The 24,491-nt window shown below is 48.5% G+C and overlaps 2 protein-coding genes across 2 annotated transcripts; both read right to left on the reverse strand.

The window, feature by feature from the left end:
• Window positions 1–63: 63 nt before the first annotated feature.
• Window positions 64–2,819, reverse strand: LOC102112119 (tubulin beta-1 chain). The gene is made up of 4 exons (XM_005525326.2): window positions 2,688–2,819; window positions 1,938–2,046; window positions 1,556–1,666; window positions 64–1,340 (listed from the first exon to the last, which is right to left on the reverse strand). Exons 1-4 carry the CDS (start codon window positions 2,742–2,744, stop codon window positions 280–282), a joined length of 1,338 nt encoding a protein of 445 aa, XP_005525383.1. The 5' UTR covers window positions 2,745–2,819; the 3' UTR covers window positions 64–279.
• An 11,118-nt stretch (window positions 2,820–13,937) lies between these two features.
• Window positions 13,938–16,552, reverse strand: LOC102111643 (tubulin beta-2 chain). The gene is made up of 4 exons (XM_005525323.2): window positions 16,410–16,552; window positions 15,803–15,911; window positions 15,446–15,556; window positions 13,938–15,230 (listed from the first exon to the last, which is right to left on the reverse strand). Exons 1-4 carry the CDS (start codon window positions 16,464–16,466, stop codon window positions 14,170–14,172), a joined length of 1,338 nt encoding a protein of 445 aa, XP_005525380.1. The 5' UTR covers window positions 16,467–16,552; the 3' UTR covers window positions 13,938–14,169.
• Window positions 16,553–24,491: the final 7,939 nt, after the last annotated feature.

The following is a 24,491-nucleotide window of genomic DNA, read 5'->3' on the forward strand; positions in this document are numbered from 1 at the left end:
GCCACCTAGGCTGAACAGCTGTTCTTTGTCCAATACAGGTATTAAGAAAGACAGAAACCATGATCTTGAATACATGCCTTTATGTGCTCTTAATATTAAACGACAAAAAAACATTGTAAGAATTAGGATTCAGAACTGTTACATTGAGAAATCTGGCAAAGTCACAAAAGCTGAGAGGATAATTGGGTACATAGTTTCTAGAAAACATGCTTCACCACCACTATCAGAAGTCATTCAGATGCATGCCTGCTTACAGAAGCTCCTTTGATACCAGGCAGCTTAAGCCTCATCCTCCTCTCCCTCCTCTTCGAACTCCCCCTGCTCATCAGCAGTGGCATCCTGGTATTGCTGGTATTCAGAGACCAGGTCGTTCATGTTGCTCTCGGCCTCCGTGAACTCCATTTCATCCATGCCCTCGCCGGTGTACCAGTGCAAGAAAGCCTTGCGCCGGAACATGGCCGTGAACTGCTCCGAGATCCTCTTGAAGAGCTCCTGGATGGCCGTGCTGTTGCCGATGAAGGTGGCCGACATCTTGAGGCCGCGCGGGGGGATGTCGCAGACGGCCGTCTTCACGTTGTTGGGGATCCACTCCACAAAGTAGCTGCTGTTCTTGTTCTGCACGTTGAGCATCTGCTCGTCCACCTCCTTCATGGACATGCGGCCCCGGAAGATGGCGGCCACCGTCAGGTAGCGGCCGTGGCGGGGGTCGCAGGCGGCCATCATGTTCTTGGAGTCGAACATCTGCTGCGTCAGCTCGGGCACCGTCAGGGCGCGGTACTGCTGGCTGCCGCGGCTGGTCAGCGGGGCAAAGCCCGGCATGAAGAAGTGCAGCCGCGGGAAAGGCACCATGTTGACCGCCAGCTTGCGCAGGTCGGCGTTCAGCTGGCCGGGGAAGCGAAGGCAGGTGGTCACGCCGCTCATGGTGGCCGACACCAGGTGGTTGAGGTCCCCGTAGGTGGGAGTGGTCAGCTTCAGGGTGCGGAAGCAAATGTCATACAGGGCCTCGTTGTCAATGCAGTAGGTCTCGTCCGTGTTCTCCACCAGCTGGTGCACAGAGAGGGTGGCATTGTAGGGCTCCACCACCGTGTCCGACACCTTGGGCGAGGGCATGACGCTGAAGGTGTTCATGATGCGGTCGGGGTACTCCTCCCGGATCTTGCTGATCAGGAGGGTGCCCATGCCGGAGCCCGTGCCTCCGCCCAGAGAGTGGGTCAACTGGAAGCCCTGGAGGCAGTCACAGCTCTCCGACTCCTTCCTCACCACGTCCAGCACGGAGTCCACCAGCTCTGCGCCTTCCGTGTAGTGCCCCTTGGCCCAGTTGTTGCCAGCCCCGCTCTGACCTACAGGGCACACCGCAAGCCAGGGGCCACGTTAACGTCCCGGGGACAAGCACGGATGATGCCACTGCCCCTTCCCTACGGGCTCCTCCCCTCCCTTCCATCCCCACTCTGCTAGGGGGATTCCGGTTCCCCAGAGACACTTGCATGCTCGCTCCAAGTCTTTTCTGTGTCAGGAGTTCCTACTCTGGCAATTCCTCCACCCCGCAGTCACTCACCAAAGACAAAGTTGTCGGGACGGAAGATCTGTCCAAAGGGGCCGGAGCGCACAGAGTCCATGGTGCCGGGTTCCAGGTCCACGAGGATGGCACGGGGGACATACTTGTTACCTGTGGGAGGAACCAGCAGCAGCGTCACAGCCCCGCAGTCGGCAGCCAGTGTTACAGGAGCCCTGCTGTGCTCCCTTCCACCTCCCTGCATTTCTCTGGAGAGGCTCTGTCACAATCAAGACTGCCATGTTATCAGATCCTTTCTGAGAACAAAGGTCTCTTAGAGGAGTCAGTGGCAGATGACAGCTCTTGTTCAGGGATTTTTCCAGCCTCAGTGAACTGTCATGCCTACCCCATTTATTTAAGGCCATCTGAGGAAGCAGGCACTTACCAGCAGCTTCATTGTAGTAGACGTTGATCCTCTCCAGCTGCAGCTCGCTGTCCCCGTGGTAGCTGCCCGTGGGATCAATGCCATGCTCATCACTGATGACCTCCCAGAACTAGAGGAAATTTTTGAAAAATGGCAATTAGCCATTTCCACTGCCAGTGGAAACAGCTGGCCAATGCCAATCACACACTCCCAGTGCGGCCCATGCATTCCGGGCCCTGACCACTCCCTTGCATGTCAGCTGCCGGGTGGGAAGGTGAGTCAGTGCACAAGGTCTCCGCTGGCCGCAGCAGCTGAACTAGCAGCAGGCTGACGAGCAGCCAGAGCACTGAAGTGCAAGTTAATTCCTTTGTAGCTTGTATCCAAAGCGTGGCCATCTCTAGCTATATCGGTTTAGTATCCTCCCATTGTCTAGCATTGGCTTAAGACCCTGTAGCAGCTACAAGATGGCAACACCTGCACACGTCCAGTGGCACCGAGGCACCTCCCGTTCCCTCCCTCGGGAGCTGGCGCCGTGGCCGCCGAGGGGCGAGGCAGCGCGGGATGGCCGCGGCTGCCTGCGGGAAGGGCGGGCGGGAGCGCGGGCATATCCCTGCCCCACCCAGCCCCACGGCAGCTCCGAGCGGCAGGGACGGGGGACACAGGGGCAGGAGCCACGACACCTCAGCAAACCTCGTTTCATTTCGGAACGGGCTGCGCGCCACCCGCGAGGTGTGACCCGCAGGAGCGCCCCGCTTCCGCGCCCGTCCGTACCTTTGCTCCGATCTGGTTGCCGCACTGCCCGGCCTGGATGTGCACGATCTCACGCATGGTGCCGGCCTCCGAAGCTGCTGCTGCTGCCGCCTCCTTCACCGCCTGCTCCTGCACTCGCCGCTGCGACGGCCGCGCCCCTCGCTGCCCCTTAAATGGGGCGCCGCGGCCCGCCCCGCCGGTGACGTGCGGCGGGAAGGGCGCGGGGCGGGCCGGGCCCGGGCATTGTCTCCATGGCCCGGTCGGGCTCCGCGTCCGGGTCCGGGCCGGGAGAGACAGGCTGGGCGCCCCTCCGCATGCTAAACACCGCTGGCTTGGGGCGCCGGGGGAGCTTCGCCTTTAGCCGTCGGGGAAAAGGCTGGAATCGGATACGATGTGGCTTATCTTGGGGTGAAAAAGAAAACAAAACCGCCTAACTCTTCTTTGCACACCTGTTGGAACTCGTCCCCTTGCTTCCTTCAACTCTACTACGCCACAGCAGCAAAGCACATGCTGTTATGTTTTATTAGCACCCTCAAGCCTGTATTTCTAGCTCAGGCCTGTTTAATCATGTTTCAGTATGTTTGAAGCACAAGTATAATTTTTCTGTAGCTTGGGCACCTGAAACAAGCAGAGTGGTGATGTTAAAGCCCGTAGCCACTTTCAAGCACAAAACTCTGCTTTAGATATTGCTATATTGCTGCTAAACGTGTATACATGAGGCTCTAATTTCAGAAACACAAAAGACTAGCATGAGATTTTCTGCTGCTGCTAAAGAATGGCTTTTTCTGGGAGTTATCCAGCAGTGATAGCAGTTTATAACACACAGGAATGGGATATGTTTCTTTTCTGTAAGTGAAGTTATAGTCTGTGTTACGACACACCTGTGACACACCTCATTTTTGAAAACTTTGAATCCTGCTAGTAGCATCTCTGCCTGACCTCTCACAGAAAAAAACTGAGATAAGTACATGGTGGATGACCAAGGAAGGAGGGACAGTTCAAGGACAACAAGAATATAATTGAATCAACTGTGATACACACCTGTATCTGCACTGCTGCCAAGGAAAACATCTGAAACAAATTTCAGCATGGTCTATAATGGATTGTGCAGAAACTATTGAACTTGATTGTAAAACAGTATTTGATTCACAGCTCTCATTTTTTTTTTCAGAAGTGAAAGTAGCTTGGCCACCCAACTGGCCACCCTGTTGAAGACAGCTGTACACTAGCACCAGGGCAGTGAGATGACAGCCCACCAAAAATCAAGGGATAGATTGGTAAAGAGGATGCAAAACAATGTACCTTGTGTTCAGCATAGTCGAACTGGAGAGAGTTCATTTTAAGCACAACATTAAACCTCCAAGGGGACAGCATGGTACTGCAAACTCTAAAACTTTGCGAAGTGTCAACAGTCTGAGCGTAATTAACATTGTTTATTTTGTGAAGGCTTTTGAACTGTCTCCTATAACATCCCCATAGGCCAATTGATGAGGTATGGCTTAGACAGATGGACAGTCAGATGGAGTGAAAACTGGCTGAACTGCCAAGCTGAAGGGCTTAACACCAGCAACATGAAATTCAGACGCCAGCCACTGGTGCTGTACTCCAGTGACTGATCCTTGGCCATTAGTAGCCATTAGACTGATCCACTGCTCCATTAGTGAGTTAAATGACAAGAGAGTGCACTCTCAGCAGGTCTGCTGATGATACAGAACTGGGAGGAGGGACTGATACACCAGGGGGTTGTGCTGGCTGCCAATCCAGAGTGACCTCAGTAGGCTGGAGAAACAGGCTGACAGGAACCTCATGCAGTTTAACAAAGGGAAGTGCAAAGTCCTGCACCTGGAAAGGAACAACCCACCAAACTAGTACATGCTGGGGACCACCCAGATGGAAAGGAGCTTGGCCAAAAAAGACCTGGGGATCCTGATGGACACTAAGTTGACATGAGTGAGCAGTGTGCCCTAACAGCAAGGGTTGTCCAGCAACATCCTTGTTTAAGGAAGACTGTAACCAGCAGGTCAAGGAAGGGTATAAGCTGGGGTGGGACACATCTGGAGTTTTACATCCAATTCTGGGCTCCCCAATATGAGAGAGAGATGGGCATTTTGGAGTGAGTCCAATGAAAGGCCATGAAGGCTGTTAAGGAAATGGGGCATCTGTCCTACAAGGAATGGCTGAGACCTGGGACCAATTTTCCTGGAGAAGGCTTGGAGGATTCTTATCAATGTGTATAAATACTTGATAGGAGGCAGTAAAAAAGATAGAGCCAGGCTCCTCTCAGAGGTGTACAGTGACAGGAAGAGGGGCAGTAGACACAGAATGAAATACAGAAACCTGAACATAAAAAAAAAAAAAAGCAGCTTTGCTCAGGTACAGGGTTCTAGCTAACCTTGTTAGGCAAAGTAAAGGACTAGACTAGATAATCCCAGAGGTTCTGTCCAACCACCACAATTGTGTGGTTGTATGAAAAAGAGGAGCAGGAGGCTGTGTGTAATCAGCAACACCAGACTGGCAGTTTATTAATCTCAGTTTCACACTACATTATAACATTATATTGCAATAGGTGTTATAACACCTTCAAAACAAGAAGATTTTTGCAAAGGTGAGGTAATAATTGATGTGGGAAATCATTATCACTATGAAGAATAAAGTCAGAATGATCAGAATTGTTTACATGATACTCAGGTTAGCTATGCTTAACACAATATAAATCAATGTATAATGTCACCAGTCTCTTTTTTTTTTTTTTCTTTTCTTTTCTTTTTTTCTTTTCTTTTTTTTTTTTTATCAACAGCAGGACATACTAGTGACTAAAGAAGTACCATATCTTTGCCTGGAATTTGGAATTTGGCTGCTATGACCTTGAAAAAGTGCTTTGGCTGTATTTTCAAAAGTGCCTCTCAGTTTGCTCCAGTGAATTGACTTTCTTATCAACTGTAGCTCATTTTCTTGCCTAGTACAGAAACCTCAGCTGCTGTGAAATGTCATGAGCACAGATTGGCTTGAGCTTTGCAACACAGGGAATTAAGTGTGGTGCTATTCCATGTGGCTTTTGCAATCACAGAGTATCCAGGGCTGTGCTGGCACTGAGATCTTTTCACCAAATTCTTTAGGAGTTTGTGCTCTTTATATCCCAGCTGTCGTCAGTATTTTCCTTTGACATATTTCAGCAACACTTAATCACAGGCAGTCTTTGTTATTGTTCATACCACTTCTACATATACATTTGTACTTGCTCTAGGCATAACCCACTCCTTTGGGTAGCAGCAGGCAGTTACATCTTCTAACTACTGGTAGAACTGCAACACAACTGCATCTCTGAGGGATCCACAGACACTGACGAGCTTTTTGGGTGCCAGAATATTCCAGCTTGAAGCATTATGAATCTTATCTTGAAGACACCTGAACACTACTGGAGATGTTGTTTTCCCACATGCACACAATGACCTCCTTTAAAGTTATTCCACTGAGAATTCTGAGCTTTTATTTAGAAACTAGGAAATTAGGAAAATAAGATACTGTAATACTGGTCTCTTCACAGATCCCCACTGTATTTTTCAGGGTGGGATGTAGCTCCAGGTTTTATTCTGAGTACCTAAAGGGAAGTACATGTTTATGTGTACGAGTTCCTTCAGCAATGCTGAACATCCATGAACACACAGTGAATCGAACTAAATGTCAACTACTTGAATGTCAATTCAGAACCTTTCCTTATGGCAAACACTTAAACAAATCTTAGCCAACAAAGATACTTAAATAGATATGGGTGTTCCCTATTGTTTTGTTTTTGTTTTTTTTTAATATAGCTCTATAAATTCTAAGTTGTCAGAATTGCAAATGAAAGCCTAAATTCTCCCATTCATAGAAAGGCAGGGCATGGGCCCAGGAACACACAGGGGCCCCTCGGCAGTCAAAACTCTGCCACAGCCTCCTCCCTTGCCTGCATCAAGCCCTGCCTACCCAGTTTCCAAGGCAACGGTGGAGCCTGGCAATGGATGCTCAAGGGAGGCAACAGGGATCCCACAACATTTTCATGTCTGTCTGTGATTTCCCATTGTTTGAGGAAGAATCACAAATGTACAAATAGGAAAGCTTCTCAAGTGCACAAAATGTCTGCCCACGGCTTTATTCTCAGTCATTTGTGAGGGGTGATATCATGTGGTGCTCAGGCTTTTTGAGTCTTTCTGTTGGTACTAAAATGAGTCGGCTCTGTTCATTACATCATTGTTTGCCTTCTACCTGGTAACTATGACATTCCCACCTGATGAGGTCACCTTTGGAACATGATGCTTAATCATTTGCAATATGCATTAAGATAGAAGAATATTCTGCCAGCAAGAGGATGGAATAATTGTGAAAGCAATTTTAATACTAGTAATAAAATATCTTAAAGGGAAATCTATTTTTATTTCAATATTACAACTCACTACAGGCATTAGAAGCTATTAAATACTGAGCATGTTTATATGAATAAGCAAAAGTAGTTTCATTGTAGAGCCCTCTAAACTTGTGTTTATTATACCTGAGGGTCTCTGTATTTGACCAAGAACAAAAGAGAGAGAATAAGCGTGTGAGTGAAAATCACATTACAGAGCAATTTGGGACATTGTCAATTTTAAAATAACCCATGCACCTTTAGAGGGGAGAACCATTTCTTGATGAATCTAATATTTCTTCCACACCATATGGTTCCTCTTGTGAATTTAGATTATAGCCTCTGAGTCAGGCATTTCTGTGAATGTGCTTGTACAGGACACAGCAAACAGAACCCCGCTTCTCTGGCTTCCGAAGTTACCATAATGAACACAATCACATGTCACAAAACTATTCCAAAAAGGGAAAAATGTGGTGATCATCATCAGGCAGCGATTTACTGAGAAGAAAAGCAAAACAGTGCAGCCTCTCATTATTTCCTCTTGGCACACCAGATGTGATGGGTTAGCAGCCAGATGGCTCCTGCCCCTATCCAGGCTGCATTTACCTTTTAAGATTGCTCAGTAGATGAAATACATCTGATATCCTTACAAACTGAGTCCTGACTAAGATTCCAGCATCAAAATAAATGAAACGCTGATATCATGTTTTCCAGGGCAGTTCATTTCCTTCACGTCATCAAGAACAAGGCAGAGATAGAGACTTTGATCTGCTAGTTACTGTTTCTTTTGTTCCTTAGCTCCTTGCTTTCTTGTAATCCGATAGTTACAAGTAACTCAAACTGAGGCTGGGCAAACTCTGAACTACATCTCGTGAGGTCTGCTAAGAGACACCGTAGTTTGTGGTGTGATTCAGTGTACATTGTTTAAAATTGCCCGGCTTCTCTGCAGGAGAGTTCAGGGTGATGTTGCACCAGGTCGCTGAATCAACCAAATACCTTGTTTTGCTCTCTCCTGCTTCCAGCTGCCCACATTTCCCTCCTTCTTTGCACAAGCTCTCCCTCTGGCACACCACCTAATTGAAGAAAAACCTTCCAGCCCCTCAGTTTTCTGTCCTTATCTGTGGAGTTAAGGAAGAGGAAAAGGCTGGTGAAAGGGTCAGACACGCTCTGGAGCTGGTAGAGGAAATGACACAAAGATAACACCTGAAGTGGGGCAAAGGGAATAGGACCATCCTTTTTAGCAGCTGGAGGATACAAAATCAGCCTTGCCTAAGGAAGTGGCAGTTTTCTCAGTGGCAATAAAATCTCTAATTCCTGCCTGCTAGGGTGGAGCTGGAAATTTCTTAGCTGAAATTTCAAAAAACAGCCACACAATCAATTTATTAATTATAAGACCAGCAGTATGCTGGATGCAGAGAAGCATGCTGTAAGAAGTCAGTGCCTGAATTTCATTAAGTGTTTGCAAAGCTTGTTGTGAGACCATTTGAATTCTGCTTGAAACCCCTGTTTAATTATTCACTATGGAGGCAGGCAGTATCTTTCTATTGCATTCATGGAAAACGTGGAAACATTTTTCACTGCAAAACAACACAGAACCTTTTACTGAATAAGCACACAACCTCTGCCAGGGTAGCCACTTCATCCTCTGGAGCAAGTGTGGTTTTTTTTCACACTTGTGCTTAAACTGAAATATTAACCTTTTTTTCCAATGATAAAGGCATTCTTGCCAGAAAGGAGGAAAAAAAACCCCAAAAACCAACCAAATAAAAGCCACCAAAAAAACCACTATGCCTTAAGCTTTCCAAGGAAGCCAAGTGAGAAAAATAACCTGATTATTAAGGATGACATATGGATGAATTGAGACCAGTTGAAAAATCTCTACACTACAAGAACCAAATGTTAATAAACAAGAATTTAACAGAGCTAACTTGATTTCTTCCCCTACAAGTGGAATTCTGCCCGTAAGGGAAAAATGACTTTGACTGGGGAGGAAGCAATGACCTACTCTTAAATTATTTCTTTTTTACCTAGATACTGTAAATAGTTAGCCTTCTTATACACACACTTCAAAGAGACACAACACAATTTTTCTTTCTGGCAGATTCACAAACAAAATACTTAAAATAGGAGCAAAGTTAGGAGCAGGGAAACAGTTCAGTTCTTGTTAAACTTCTCAGGGAGAGGAGTTATCACCTGCACCATGTCCTTTGCAGACAGAATATTTGGAGATGGGCAGGCTTTCACAGTGTCCCCCACACCCTCCCTCTGCCTTGGTTTCCAATGCTCAGAGGGCTCCAACTGGACGAGTGTCCAGGAGACTCAGGGCCAAGAAATGTCTTTTTCCAAAATGCATCATGGCCTGAGGCACTTTCCTGTGACCAAATGCTTCCATTTTGAATTTTCTTGTAAGCAAGCTAAAGAAAAGACACAATCAAATGGGAGTAGCTGAGAACAAATAGTCTGGTCTTTCCCATTTTAATAATTAACAAACAGACCAGGACAGGTGATTAGTGATGTATCAAAAGGCAGGTGCTTAGTATGAATGGATTTTAGATTGGAAGGTGAAATATTCTCAATATTTTATTTTTTTTTAGTCACACAAACACATTCACATATATTTGGCTCCTTTTCTGTAGAGGTTTATTTTTAGCTGAAGAAAGAGGAGGGGGGGGAAAAAAATAACCTTACTCAGATTACCCCAGCCACATATAAAGCATCAAAAGCTTTGTTCTGTGGAAATGTAGAAGCAGCTGAAAAAACAAATGGGAAGATTGAGAAGGGGATGATTTGTAAATGAAAAACAGTGCCTTCCCTATAATGAATAGGCTTGAAGGAATGTTACCTATAACTCGTGTGCAGGCTGCCACTTCTGAACAGTCCCTAGAAGTATTTGTTCATTATGCTTTAATGTGGAGAGGAAAAGTAGAATAACATCCTTTGGGAGAAAAGTTGTGTATCAAATAATAGAGAATACTCACATGATTTCTCCAGAGAAGATTTTAGCTCCTCATAGCTATAGCAAACAAAAATATTAGGCTTCATTAAACAGAAAGCATTAGTTAAAGCACCTCCCACTGTGAGGCAGAATCTAATATAGATTAACAGCCCTTCTTTTAAAAAAAAAAAAAAGTAGCAATAAAACAATGAGATATGGGGGGTTGGGTTCAGGTTCTTTTAGGTGGGAGAGAGGAGGGTGTTTGGAAACTGATTTCAGTGGAACAATCATGAAACTTGTCCTGCTGAAAGCCATTACTGGGTTTCATCCTGTTCTTACACATAACTTGGCTATGGAGATTACAGGACAAAGGACAAACAAAAGATGCAGGCAGCATTGTTATGGGCCCCAACTTTTTCAAGTGAGGCAAGAAAACTTGTCCCTCTCACACCACTTTGCCAGGGTTGCTCTGGGCACCAGAGCTGTGCTCTGCAGTAGTGCATTGCAGCACTATTTCATAAGGACTCTGTCAGTTCATCACTGCTTCTTTAAGCTCATAGAACTTGCACGTACAGAAGAACTGACTAGCATGGCACCTTTGAGCTAAAGATTAGGGCTTTGCCCTATTTTTGCAGGAAATTCACTGGACAGGAGACAAACATCTGGATTTTCTTCTTTCTTCATGTTATAAATCCTATTGGCTTACTCTATTCTTCACCTCAGCTTCTGAAAGAATACACCTGTCAACAGGATGAGCCTCAGGTTTGATTCTTAGACTATCACGTCACCAGGATCATTGTATGCTGAATGCAACCCGATTTCTGATTTAAATAGGCACTTAATATATCTTGGGAAGAGGAGAATCATTATTGCTCCCACTTGAAAGACTGGAAAACATCTGTTGGAAAACAGATGTCAGTTTACAATCCCATTAAGAGTTTTGAAATATCAGGCCACATACTGGATTATATTTCCACAACACACCACAATGGCTTAGACTGATGTTTGAGAAATAAACAGGGAAGAGAAATTAGGAAAGAGGGCATCCCTGTGCTACTGCAACTCATGCCATTTCTATTTAAATTAAACCTGCATGCTGCCTCGTTGCTTTTACAACCTTATTTATCTTTACCCTCTTGCACTTAACAGCAGTCAAGCACTGATTGTTTGCCTTGGTCAAGACACTCTACTAACATGCTTAAAAGTTCCACACATTTAACAAAGGGAATTAAAAAAAAATAAATAGATAAAGATATTGTTCCCTTCCCCAACACCATCAGCTCTAATTGTCAACAGAGGAGAATGCTTCCCTTCAGGCCACAACAGATCTATTGAAATGAAAATAGATTGTTTTATATTATTAACTTATATCTCAATACAAATCAGCCATTATAAGTGGCCTAATCTGCAGACCACTAATTTTGTATTTTCTGTCCCCATTTCTTCCAAACAGAATGCCTCATGCAAGACCTTCAGTCCTAAACATATTGTTCATTACATGGACAAATATAAATCTACACCCAGGAGAGGTTAAGGTAGTCAGATAACCCAATCTAAAATATTTCTGGTAATTCTGCTTTCTTTGTGAAACAGAAAAATTGCAACCACAAAGACCTGTGAAGATACCCCTTTGTTGTTTGGCATATAGCAGTCAGCTCCAGTTTTTATAATGAAAGGTCTCCTGGGCAATACTAATAAAGCTGAAGATCAAAGATAGACAAAAATAGGTACTGCAGTCCCAGGCCCAGGATGAGACTCAACCTCCCTTATATTTGACTTACTGTTCCTACCAAGCTTTGAACCTCCCCTTCAAATCTTTCAGTATCTTTTTTTTTTATTTCTCAACTCCTACTGAAATTATGGTGTGATTTTTAATTTTTTGTAATGATTATGACTGACAAGACATGTAGGATTTATGAAAGGACATGCTTCTTTCTAGAGTATTTCTATTTCTGGCTTTTCTTCCTCTAGAACAAAAAAAAGTCAGACTACAAATAACAGCAAGCCATGTAGGATGGTGTCCTACTTTCTAGTAAGAGCTGTAGTGAAATGTGTCACTTGGGCAGCTATATTTAAGGATTAGCTAGAGACAGAGAGTAATTACACTAAGAATTAGATGCTAGACATGCTGAAAACTAGTGAAACCTGCTACAGTGTCACAGCTGAAAGGAAGATCCTTACTATCAAAGACCAAGGTCTCCTCTTTCAGTGACACTGTTTAGATTCCTATGCAGACCCAGAGCTATAGGATCAACAGTTTCAAGTGCAATCTGCCTAGGTAATTTCAAGGCAAGGTTACTGTGGCAACCAGATACAGTGTTTTATTTCCCCTAAGGAAATAACCTAAGGGCCTGAGGCAGCATCTATTAAGCCAGTTACTAAAATAACCTCAATTTGTCTAATGTTTAATCCTAGAACTGTTCAAGTGTTAAGGAATGCAAGTACTGTTGTGGGTATACACAGCTGCATTTGTTTACTGACAGTCCAGACAGTTTAAGAGCTTCTCACTCCTCTGTACACCAGAAACCAAACCTAGAGACGAGAGAAGCTTTTAGCAAGTGCCTGATGTCCTGCACACACCAGTGTAGCTAGGCCCATCAGCAAAGAACAGCATACATTCAGAGCAGTGTCCACAGGCAGAGGACTCAAAACAGGCAAGATATTAGTTATGCACAGCAGCTCCCTTTTAATTCTTTATTCCAGTAATGCCTTGCAAGCATTTCAGTAAAGGATCACAATAGAGGCTGCACACATGTGAATACCAGCTCTTTCAGAGCAGTAAGGACTGCAGTAATTGTAGCATTGGTAGCAGTTCTCTTAGCAACACTTTTTTTAGGGCAGGACCACTCCCCTAAGTGGTTTTTTGGATGAACTAAGGAATAAGCTTACTTATTGGGTAACTGCTGAACTCCACCAGGGATTTCACTCTTGCTTTCTAGAATTATGACCTATGAAACTCTGCTAACTACAATTAACAACATTGTAGATTGATTCAGGGTTCTTGCATCCTATAAGAACATAGAAACATCCATCCCACCTCTCTCACTGTAAAGAAACAACACTTACCTTTGCAAAGATGCACAGCAGGGTGGAGCTGCACTGCTCTCCCTGCCTGGGTAGAGGTCCATCTCTTGCAGGGACCAGGAGTAAACAATTGCCCTGTAAACATGTAACTTGGAGACAGGTACTTTCAGGGTATCTACAGGTGACAAAGATTGTATGGTATGCTCTGGACAGCCTTTTGAGCCTAGAAATTTGCCCATCACCTCATATCTCCTAAAGGAAATTTATTGCCCTGTAGAATCAATCACTTTACAGTTAAGGGCAGGTTAGCAGCTATTTGTGGGAAAAACAAAGCATATTCTTGAAGAGAAAAAGGTTGGGTTTTTACCTGAGCTCTCAAGTTCCCTGCTAGTACAGACCCAAGCTTCTCTTCATGGAATTTTTGTATTTAGAGAGGAGAGTTGAGGGGAAGATAAGCAAGCTCAGCATCAAGTCAAATCACAGTCAGCCACCCATATGCCTGTGCTATAGTCCCTGGAACAAGTTAAATAAGCTGCTGAATGGCAGTAGGGAAGCCTGCAGCTATCCTGTCAAATCAGTTTTGACAGCCTGTAATGTGGAATTCAATACCTTCTCTCTCTGACCTCTCTACCATGTATGCCCATGAAGAGGAATTGCACAATTCAAGTGCAGTATCTTGTTTTTATCAGCTAAAGCAGCTTTTGCCGCAACAATTAGCTAAAGCTATTAAACACAGGAGTTCCCATAAATCACCTGGCATCTTCAGCTGAACTACTACAGTTTCCATATGTGGCTAAATTCACAGCCTGAGAATTCTTGTTTTATTGAGCTTAACCTTTCACTGAGATTGAGGAATAAACCGAGAAATGAAGCCACAGAAAACTACACAAAAATTACTTGCTTAATCTAGAGAGAAAAAAAGTAGAGGAGACAGTTTAGGACACAAAAAGCCTTTATGTTTGAGAAGTTAACCATTTCAACAGAAGACTCTGAAGTATTTTGCAACTACTGTTACATTGGACAGTCAAGGATACAAAACTGCTGACAGAAGCAACAGTGGAGAGCACCAAATTAAAAAATGCATGCTTCAGCACAACTGCACAGATTCCTTCTCTCAATGAATACTTGCCTGCTCAGACTATACTTAACTCCTACCCATCTCAACTTTACGCCTCATCCTCCTCTCCCTCCTCTTCGAACTCCCCCTGCTCATCAGCAGTGGCATCCTGGTATTGCTGGTATTCAGAGACCAGGTCGTTCATGTTGCTCTCGGCCTCTGTGAACTCCATTTCATCCATGCCCTCGCCGGTGTACCAGTGCAAGAAAGCCTTGCGCCGGAACATGGCCGTGAACTGCTCCGAGATCCTCTTGAAGAGCTCCTGGATGGCCGTGCTGTTGCCGATGAAGGTGGCCGACATCTTGAGGCCGCGCGGGGGGATGTCGCAGACGGCCGTCTTCACGTTGTTGGGGATCCACTCCACAAAGTAGCTGCTGTTCTTGTTCTGCACGTTGAGCATCTGCTCGTCCACCTCCTTCATGGACATGCGGCCCCGGAAGATGGCGGCCACCGTCAGGTAGCGGCCGTGGCGGGGGTCGCAGGCAGCCATCATGTTCTTGGAGTCGAACATCTGCTGCGTCAGCTCGGGCACCGTCAGGGCGCGGTACTGCTGGCTGCCGCGGCTGGTCAGCGGGGCAAAGCCCGGCATGAAGAAGTGCAGCCGCGGGAAAGGCACCATGTTGACCGCCAGCTTGCGCAGGTCGGCGTTCAGCTGGCCGGGGAAGCGAAGGCAGGTGGTCACGCCGCTCATGGTGGCCGACACCAGGTGGTTGAGGTCCCCGTAGGTGGGAGTGGTCAGCTTCAGGGTGCGGAAGCAAATGTCATACAGGGCCTCGTTGTCAATGCAGTAGGTCTCGTCCGTGTTCTCCACCAGCTGGTGCACAGAGAGGGTGGCATTGTAGGGCTCCACCACCGTGTCCGACACCTTGGGCGAGGGCATGACGCTGAAGGTGTTCATGATGCGGTCGGGGTACTCCTCCCGGATCTTGCTGATCAGGAGGGTGCCCATGCCGGAGCCCGTGCCTCCGCCCAGAGAGTGGGTCAGCTGGAAGCCCTGGAGGCAGTCACAGCTCTCCGACTCCTTCCTCACCACGTCCAGCACGGAGTCCACCAGCTCTGCGCCTTCCGTGTAGTGCCCCTTGGCCCAGTTGTTGCCAGCCCCGCTCTGACCTACAGGGCACACCACAAGCCAGGGGCCACGTTAACGTCCCGGGGACAAGCACGGATGATGCCACTGCCCCTTCCCTACGGGCTCCTCCCCTCCCTTCCATCCCCACTCTGCTAGGGGGATTCCGGTTCCCCAGAGACACTTGCATGCTCGCTCCAAGTCTTTTCTGTGTCAGGAGTTCCTACTCTGGCAATTCCTCCACCCCGCAGTCACTCACCAAAGACAAAGTTGTCGGGACGGAAGATCTGTCCAAAGGGGCCGGAGCGCACAGAGTCCATGGTGCCGGGTTCCAGGTCCACGAGGATGGCACGGGGGACGTACTTGTTACCTGTGGGAGGAACCAGCAGCAGCGTCACAGCCCCGCAGTCGGCAGCCAGTGTTACAGGAGCCCTGCTGTGCTCCCTTCCACCTCCCCTACAATTTGCTGCTGAGAGCATGGATACTTAGAAAGATGCAGGGATGGGAAAACAAAGCAGCCATTTAAGCTGTACTGGGGTGTCACCCACTGCGGGGAGGGCTGGGGTGCACACCCTATGGCCCCTCCCCCGGAAAGCTCATTACAGAGGGGCGTTACCGGTGGCTTCATTGTAGTAGACGTTGATCCTCTCCAGCTGCAGGTCGCTGTCCCCGTGGTAGCTGCCCGTGGGGTCGATGCCATGCTCATCGCTGATGACCTCCCAGAACTGAGGGGACCGAAGGGTGGTCAGTGCCGCCACGCCCCTCTCTCGCCCCCTGGCCAAATCCTCGCCACGTGGCGCGCGGGGATTCGCCGTGCGCGGGTGCGGCCCCCCGGCCAGACGGAGCCGCTACCGCGCCCTGCACACCCCCCCACCGATGGGAGGGGTGTGGCACCGCCTCGACGCCCCTTCCCCCGCCCGGGACCCCTGCAGTCCGCGAGGGGCTGATGGACAGCAGCTAATGCCCCCGCCCTACCCTTCTTCCCCAAGGCGCGCTGCACCCGCGGCGCGGAAGCCCCAGAACGCTTCCCCCTAAGATGGAACAGCCAGCAACCGTCCCGCGCGGGCCCTCCCAGGGACGGGACAGCCCGAGGGTGCTCCGGAGCCGGAAGCCGGGGTCTCTCCCTCCCGGCAGTGCTCTCCGCGGGACACGCGGAGCCCGGCTGAGCGGGCACCGCCCCACGCGAGAAGTCGTGGGCAGATAAGCGGGTCGTCGGTTCGTACCTTGGCGCCAATCTGGTTGCCGCACTGCCCAGCTTGGATATGCACGATCTCACGCATGGTGCCGGTGTCCGAAGGTGCCGCCCCGCTGCTCCTGCCGCCTTCACCTCCTGCTCCGCCCGCTCCCGCACTCGCTGCGGCGGCCGCGCCCCTCGCCGCCCCTTAAATCGGGCGCCGGGCCCCGCCCCGCCGGTGACGTCATGCGGGAACGGCGCGGAGCCAATGAGCGCGCGGGGGCGGGGCGCGGCAGCGGCATTGTGTCGGGCGCGGGGGCGTGGCCCGGCCCTGGGGGCGTGGTCAGGGCGTGGCCGGCGGGAGCGGTCGGGGCGCGCCGCCCCGGTTCGGCGCTGACAGCGGGGACAAAGGCGCCGAACGCCTCGATGGGGCTGCCGGGCCGGGCCAGGCCTCCCACGTGTGAACCGCGGAACCTCCCTGCGGCCACCGTCCCACCCTTCGCCCTCCCGCGGCCGCCGCCGCCGCAGCCTTTTGTTCCCCGCGAAGGGTAGCCTTCCCTGCCGCAGCAGCGGGCGTTGCCGTCGGGGGGTGGGAGGGGGAACCCCGCGGCTGCCCCCGCCCCCCCGCCGGTGTCTCCGTTCACACGGTGCCGGCGGGAGACTCCCTACCCCGTGGGGGCACCGCGCACCATCCTGCACCAGCAGGCGCCCATGGTTGCCGCCCGTCTGCCCGCACTAGTCCGCACCGGCGGTCAGGACCCCCGCGCCCTGACCCGGTTTATCTATCCCCGGCACGATGCGGGAGGGCTTCCCTCCAGCACGGGCTGTGCGGTGATCCTGTCCGCCAGCCCTGCCCTCGAGCGGTCTCCGCCTGCCTCTCCTCTGCCCAGCTCGGCTTCTCGTTCTATGCCTAAAAAGGTCGGATTTGGTCCCCGAAGCTGAGCCAGGAGCCGCTCTCCAGCCAAGCGCCCTGCTCCGCGCTGTCCCCCCGTCCGGCCGCAGCCACCAGCGACCCGCAAGCAGACAATAGCGCGGGGCTGCTGCACAGGGCCAGGGGCTAGAGGGGGGTGGTTCCCCCAGCTCTGCAGCAAGAGGATCTTGCTCTTCCTCGCTTCTTTGCGGATTTACAGATGCTGAAGGATGAAAGAGGGGGGGAGCAGGAGAGGGTTGAACATGTGGTCCCCAGAGATGATTTCTGGTCCCCCGCTTTATTTCCGAGCAGCCCCGTATGTCAGCACGGGCATTACAGCGGTGGCAGGGAGGGCAAGCGGGGGCCGCGGCGGCGGACAGGGCACGGCACTTGGGCAGGGCGCCACGGTTCCCGTCGTGCCCGGTGCCCTTCGGGACGGTGAGCCCGGCGTGGCGGCTCCTCCTCGGCATCGCCTGCTTCTCCCCACGGTCTCGGTGTGCATGTGCAGCGGAGGGAGGGCGCGGCTCCCTCGGGAGGCTGCTCCGAGCCCCGATAGCACAGGCAGGCTCCCCGTAGCCGGCGCCGGGCGGGACTCCACTAAACCCCGTTCCAGTGACCCGCTAGATGAAGGCTACTTCATCTATTCTACGCTTCAGCTGCTCTAGAGGTGCAGGTTAAAGCACATCACCATTTTCAATCCATATTTCTTCAATCTATTTCTTTTTCTTTCTCCCTCCTTTGTTCTATCCACGTGTCGATGTCCCTAATCTCTCTAACCTGCAGATCGCTAACCTTGCCTGTGAATTACTCCAGATCTGATTTTACCTTCTTCCAAGGCAATCTTCAGCACAACCCAGTTTCCTCTGATTGATATGCCAACGCATCCACACCTTTCTTTTGTTTGCCTTACGGTGAGAAGGCATCCCATCTCCAAAAGGCATGCTAGAAAATACACCCTCAGGTTTGTCTCTTCAGTAGCGATTTTGAGAAAAATTAATCCGATCATTTGCAGTCCCTGTGAAATCTGTTTTTACTGGCCTAAGCCAGGAGCAATTTAATTATTTGGTTGACTACGCTTCACAAACAATGTGTAGCTGTAATTCCAAGCGAACAGGTTTTTTTGTGTGGCATGCTAACTGCATAATCAACATCCTCATCTATAATTATTTGTTCAAGAATAGCTTGCAGCTCCAGGGGACCGCTGACCACTCCAGGTAATGACTCAAAGTAATGCCAGTCTTTCCCATGGCTGCGGCGGGTGTGCTCCTGAAAACCCTGTCACAGCAAAACTCGGTAACAGCAGAGCTGGTGCAAAATACAGGTACTGTGACTGTTTGCTACTATAATTTCCAAGTATTCTGAGTGTTGTATGCTGCATATCAGTTTTTTACGAGAAGAATACTCGTGAGAAGAAGAATGACACTTCGATGAGAAGGGAGTAGCTGATTTTACACATCCTCCATACCTACGCTAAGCTCATTCCTAACAGCTTGAGGCTTCAAAGGAAGCCATTTTAAAATCCAATTCAAGGGAAACAGATTATTAACAGTGGAGGAGAGAAACCCACCCCAACTGCTTTGCCTTAAAATCAACTAATATACATTTTTGAAGCAGGGGGAATTCAAGTATATCTGCTGTATAGAACTCGTTGAGAAAAATAAAACAGGTGAAATGTTTGTTTTTCAAATAAACAGCTGCTTTTTAGAGGGATGAGAGAAGAAACCCAGGTCTAGCTTTTCTGCAGCCTCTTGAATCCTTAGAGATGAATGGCAGCCGTTCAAATCACTTCAGGAAACTTCAGACAAAGTCCGTTTTAATTCGAAGGTGAGTGTTAGGGACGAAGGGTTCCTCAAAGGTTCGGCGCAGCTTGCTGTGAATTACTTGCAGGGAAATTAAGTGCTCAGCTGTTAGCTGCCCGTGCCTCTCTCCCCCCTCTCTGGATGTGCCTCACACTGCTGTGTCTGTCAGCGCAGCCCCTGCCCCAGCCCCGGGGCCGGCCCTGCCTGGGCTCCTCCATCCCCATTGCCCAGGCAACCACCCCCCCCCCCCCCGCCCGGCAGAAACGAGCTGCACAAAAAAAAAGAAAAAAAAAAAAAAGAGAGAAAGAGAAAGGAACACACACACACACACACAAAAAAAAAAAAAAAAAAAAAAAAAGCCTGCAACATTTTCACTCCCCAGGCTGATTTCCCAGGGTGTAAAAGCACTGTGGGTAGGGGACTGCGGAAACGGCGGCAGGGCGGGTGAAATGCCAGCTTGCAAGGTTGTTCACAGTCGTTGTCGACATAAAAGAACAGGAATAACACAATCGCAGTCGAGAGTTTGCTTAACGAAGCTCAGAGGATCAACCCAGTTTTAGCTAACGTGTCCTGTCCCCGCTTCCTTTTGTGGTTCCCATTCTCCTACTACAAGGTTGGGTGTGATCACCGTCAGAGCCTCTGTTTTACGCTACTGAAGTGGGCACTGATGAAAGAAAGTCCTGGTTTCCTTGCTAAATGCAGAGGGTTGCAAAAGCCAGCTAACAAAAGCCCAAGGGAAAGACTTAGTCATTTTAATTTATAATAGAAAATATGGGCTGTTGTGGGATGTACTGCAGCATAGTTTGTGGGTCATTAGAAGGTTTTTTCTATAAAGAAACTCGCACCCGTCCCATGGCTCAGCATCACATTTCACAGAGATTACACTCCTTGTCTGTGGCTCCTCTTAGAAGGATGGAAATTCCTTACAGACCTTGAAGCTATGCCCAAACCCCCAAGAAAGGCACTTAGACCTGTATATTGAGGGAAAAGGTGCTGTATTATACAAAAATTAGAAAGTTTGGGCTCTCATGGGTTGAGGTCTTAGACCATAGACCAATCTGGACATCTAGGGTGGCTCATTAGGTCATTTAGGGCAAACCAATATTTTGCTCCTCAGCGTGAATCATTGTAACTCAGCAGAGGGTCAGTGAGGAGTGGGCTGGGAGGACCCTGCATACATTTGAGAAGAACTCAGGGTGGTGCAGATGGAGAAGGAACATTTTGCAAACAAAATTTTGTTGAGTATCTCCGTTCTTCATGGTTTTGCCTACAGGTTGCTTGCAGTCTGTCAGTGGCTGGAGCCACGTGTGCCCACTGCTGGGAAGGGACAAGGCTGTGCGCTGTGTCCCTCATTACCCTTGCTCCCAACAAAACCCCTGCCTGTGACAGCCCAACTGCGCCGCCTGGACCCAGACTCCTGAGAAAATTGCTAAGCCATGGGAAAGCCAGCAGCACAGCCCCCTGCCTAGCAAGAAGAGGTACAAATGCAGGCAGAGAGAAGATTATAGGAACATGATCATCAGTGGCTGAAGGACAGGGTAGAATCAACACCAGCATGGAAAGCTGTGAGGTCCTAAAGGAAGAAAACAGAGAGGCAGCAGAAAACTGCAATGCATCAACACTGAGGGTGCATCCATGGGAGCAGCAAAGTCCAGCCCTCCTCCTTTTACCTGCAGCTGCCCGGCCAACACACCAGAGTCTGTCTCTGCCCATCAGTGCAATGCTTAAACCCCACAGCTCACCAAGGCCAAGCTGCCTTCAGGCCAGAGTACCCAGGGTTAATGCCAACATGTACCTGATGAGACACGCACAGGGTGATCCAGGACTGGACAGTGAGGGGTGGTTACACTGTCAGCAGTGGTCCCACACCATCCTGTTTGCTGGGTGGGCTCTGGTCACCCAAAAAGCCCCAGTGGCTGAGGTCTGGGTTGTGGACCTGCTGTATCCACAGCCCACATATCCTCCCAGGCAGCACCTCAGGGGAGCAGGGTCACCCCTACAGTGCTGCCACGCTTGCCAGAGGGGCCCAGAGCCAGGGCAGCTGCCCCATAGCCCCTGTCAGTGCTGCCCATCCTGGGCCATCCCTGGCCCCATCTCTGCTGAAGCCAGGAGCTTCTGATGCATCCTCCCCACAGTGGGCTTCAGCCAGATCACTAGATATTTTTTTTTTTTTCTTTTACTGCTGCTACAAGTCATTGTTCCTAGCAAATAGTAAAAACTCTGTGACTGTTAAATTTTTTTTCTTAGAACACCTGCCTCCTCACCAGTTCCTCTTTACTACAAACGTAAGGATTGTTTTCACAAAACAAGCTGGAGCAAGGCTGTCAGCCAGAACCTCACGCAGTACTCTCAGAAAGGAAACCCCTCAGCCTCAGCTGAAGGACTTTCACTGCAGCACTTTGTCAGCAAAAATTACAGCAGTAAGAAGCCCCAAAAGAGGCTCTAAAGGACATCCCAGGACCACATGACACCTTTCATGTGCATAGTGCCACATATGGTGCACTTGATTTCCCATAGCACATAATGGACCTGTGACAGTGTTATTTCCTTGTTCATCTTGTTCACACTGAGGCTGATGGGTATGCCCCCATATAAGAAAATTATAATTATAATAATAATAATAATAGTTCAAGCATCTATAAAGTCTTCAAGGATATATAATATGTGGGAATATAAACTACAGAAGTGCAAAAGAGAGATGAAAAATGGTTTCTCTAATTAGGAAATTACTAAATGACAAGAAGCAAAGAGCAGGTAAGAAGAGGCAAAGGGCAGTTTGCCTACTACCGGGTGAGAGTGTTGATGAGAAATTGATCTGCTCTCTAATAAATCCTCTTGCCTGGCCACCAAACGTGGCAAGATGTTGAATGGATGCTGGGGTCCCTGAACCAATGATGGGAAAGCATTTTGATTCCTGTGTGCTCTGCTTGCCAGGCATAAATATTAATAAGGTTCCAGCCACAGTACTGTTGCTGATGCAGCTGTTTCTACATTCATGTGGAACAAATTCAGTAAATGCAAAAGAGCAAGGCATGAAAGAAAATGTTCACTTGCTTGTCTGAGTTATTCTTGAAATCTGGTCTTGCTCCTTTCTTTCATAAGTAGGATTTTTTGGGGGGTGGGTGTGTGTGTATGTTTGGGCTGAAGTACAATGGGACAAATTTGCACAGTTTGAGGATCCTGTTGCAAATGGCAGTGTCAGAGGGTAGAAACGCTGGCAAGACCCTCATTTGCAGCAGTCGGATCAGAATCTGGAACCGCAGCGCTACAGGAGCCACATGACCAGCAAATACTCCTTTTTTGTTTCGATTCTCGTTGGTTAAAAAAATTTTCTTTCCACCCCAACGACTCATCCTTTAAACCCCGATAGCAACACGCTGCCCTGCATCAGTACTAAGTCTAACTTCTACTGAATCCTTTGCCTCCCTCGACCAGCTCGGATTTGGTATGTTAGGGAAGCAGGAGTCTTTGTAAGCGGTTTGAACAAAGAATTTTTTTTCAAGGTCTTCTGCCACCACCCTGCTCTCTCCTCCCTGCAGTTACATTGCGGCTGGCAGCGCTGCTTTCTGTAAGAAAGAGTGTGCTTGTCAACTCGTTAACACTTCATTTTTCCTTCGCTAAAGGCATGATCGTGCAAATTAATTGTAAAGACCTTATCAAGCAGCTGCGTTGGCCTCTCAGATGTCTCTGATATGCATTTTCAGAAGAGTGTAAAGAAAAGAAATGTGATTTTGAAGGCTTAAAAAAACCGGTCCCGGACCATTCATATGTATATTAAATATCTGTCTTACTGGTAAATAAAATGACAGGGAGATTTCTCTCCCCGGCACCCGTTGCCGTCCCGTGTTGGGCTGGAGGGAGGTGATCTGGGTGTCAGGAGCCTGCAGCTAAGAAAAGCAGGGTTTGGGGGAGCTGCGCAGGGCTGGGCTGTGCTGTCAGCAGTACAACCATTCTCCTGATGGCAGGATTTACACAAAGGCTTTGATCGTCTGGTTTATTAAAGCTGGAAGCATCCTCACCAAGACAGAACCAAGAGCACAGCTGAAAGCGCCATTTCCATCACTCCCTTCCCCTTGTGCTCTAAGGAATCCCTGCTCTGGAGTTGCGGTGATGAGGGAGAGGCAGCAGAACTGGGGTGTGGTGACAGAGGATCACAGCGCCAGCGCTGTCGCTCGGGGACATCAGCGTAGGTGATTGATAGGGGATCCTATCAATCAAAAACCTCCCTTGTACGGGAGCAGGGGGGAGAGCCGACCTGTGCCAGCAGAGTTGCCCGGGTTTTATGGGCTGAGGTGTCACCTTGGCACAGGTGGGGATGCAGGTAGGTAAGAGAACCATCCAGCACTACCTCTGAGGACACACTGCAGCATTTTACACAATGGCTAAGCGAGGTTCATCATTACAAGGTTTATCTTCTGCTCACAGGAGTAGGTATTTTTTCAACTGATTTGTGTAGAGGCTGGCTCAGATTCTGAGCGCATTAAAAGAAAATATAATTTCCAAATAGCATGAATTCCTTTGTCCTGCTCTCTCCTCCCATTTTCCCATTTACGGGTCTTCACAGGATTTAGGGATACTTTTCACTGATTCGTGTTTGCCTCGAGAGAAACATGCACACAGATCATTCAATCCTGAGGAAAGCCACCATCCACCTCAGGATGCTGTAATAGCAGCGACAGTGCCTGGCACCAGCTATTTCAAACACAAAAAGCAGAAAAGGGAGATAATTTCTCATGCTTTCTGAGAGGCAGCAGAGAAGGACATTTTTCAGCTTCTGTTCAAGGGTGGGACACAGAGATTTTGAAGATGCAGTTTCAGCCTCTTGGGATCATACTTTGAAAATGTGGTAAAGGGACTGATAACATCTTCCTGGGGTGATGTGTTCTGACAGCACAACTATTCTGTCTGTTCTCTTGTCATGCAAATAGAGAACACCCCCATCTTTGGCTACTAGTGTGAATTGCTATTTTAAATGTTTTCTAACTCAGGAATTTGGAAACAGATCATTGAGTGATGTTTTCAAAAGTTATAGTCAGTGTAATCACCAATAACATCAGATACACTGATGAGGTGTCAAACAGTGACTGTTTGGCACACTTGTGCTAGGAAACAAAATACACACCAGACCTAAATCATGCTTTTCAAGAACTGTACTAGGAATCTGGAGATCCTGGCCAAAGCTGCCATATCCTTATGGATCAGTCCTTATGGACATTTGCTGCACTCTAATAATGTACGAACTATTGTTTGAGATATTTGCTCTTTCTGATAAACCACTGTGTTCAACAGAGCAGGAAGGAAAAGCCAAGAGAAAAAAATGGATTGAGCTGAGGGACTTCTGAGTGAAGACTGGGAGGCTGCTAAGGGGACAATGCCAGGCCTGTTAGCTTCCTGACTTGCCCAGGGAAGAGGATGCAAAACA

The sequence above is a fragment of the Pseudopodoces humilis genome, chromosome 1 (assembly GCF_049639895.1).
Source record: "Pseudopodoces humilis isolate 2021_Gansu_Grassland_sample_001 chromosome 1, ASM4963989v1, whole genome shotgun sequence".
Taxonomy (NCBI): domain Eukaryota; kingdom Metazoa; phylum Chordata; class Aves; order Passeriformes; family Paridae; genus Pseudopodoces; species Pseudopodoces humilis.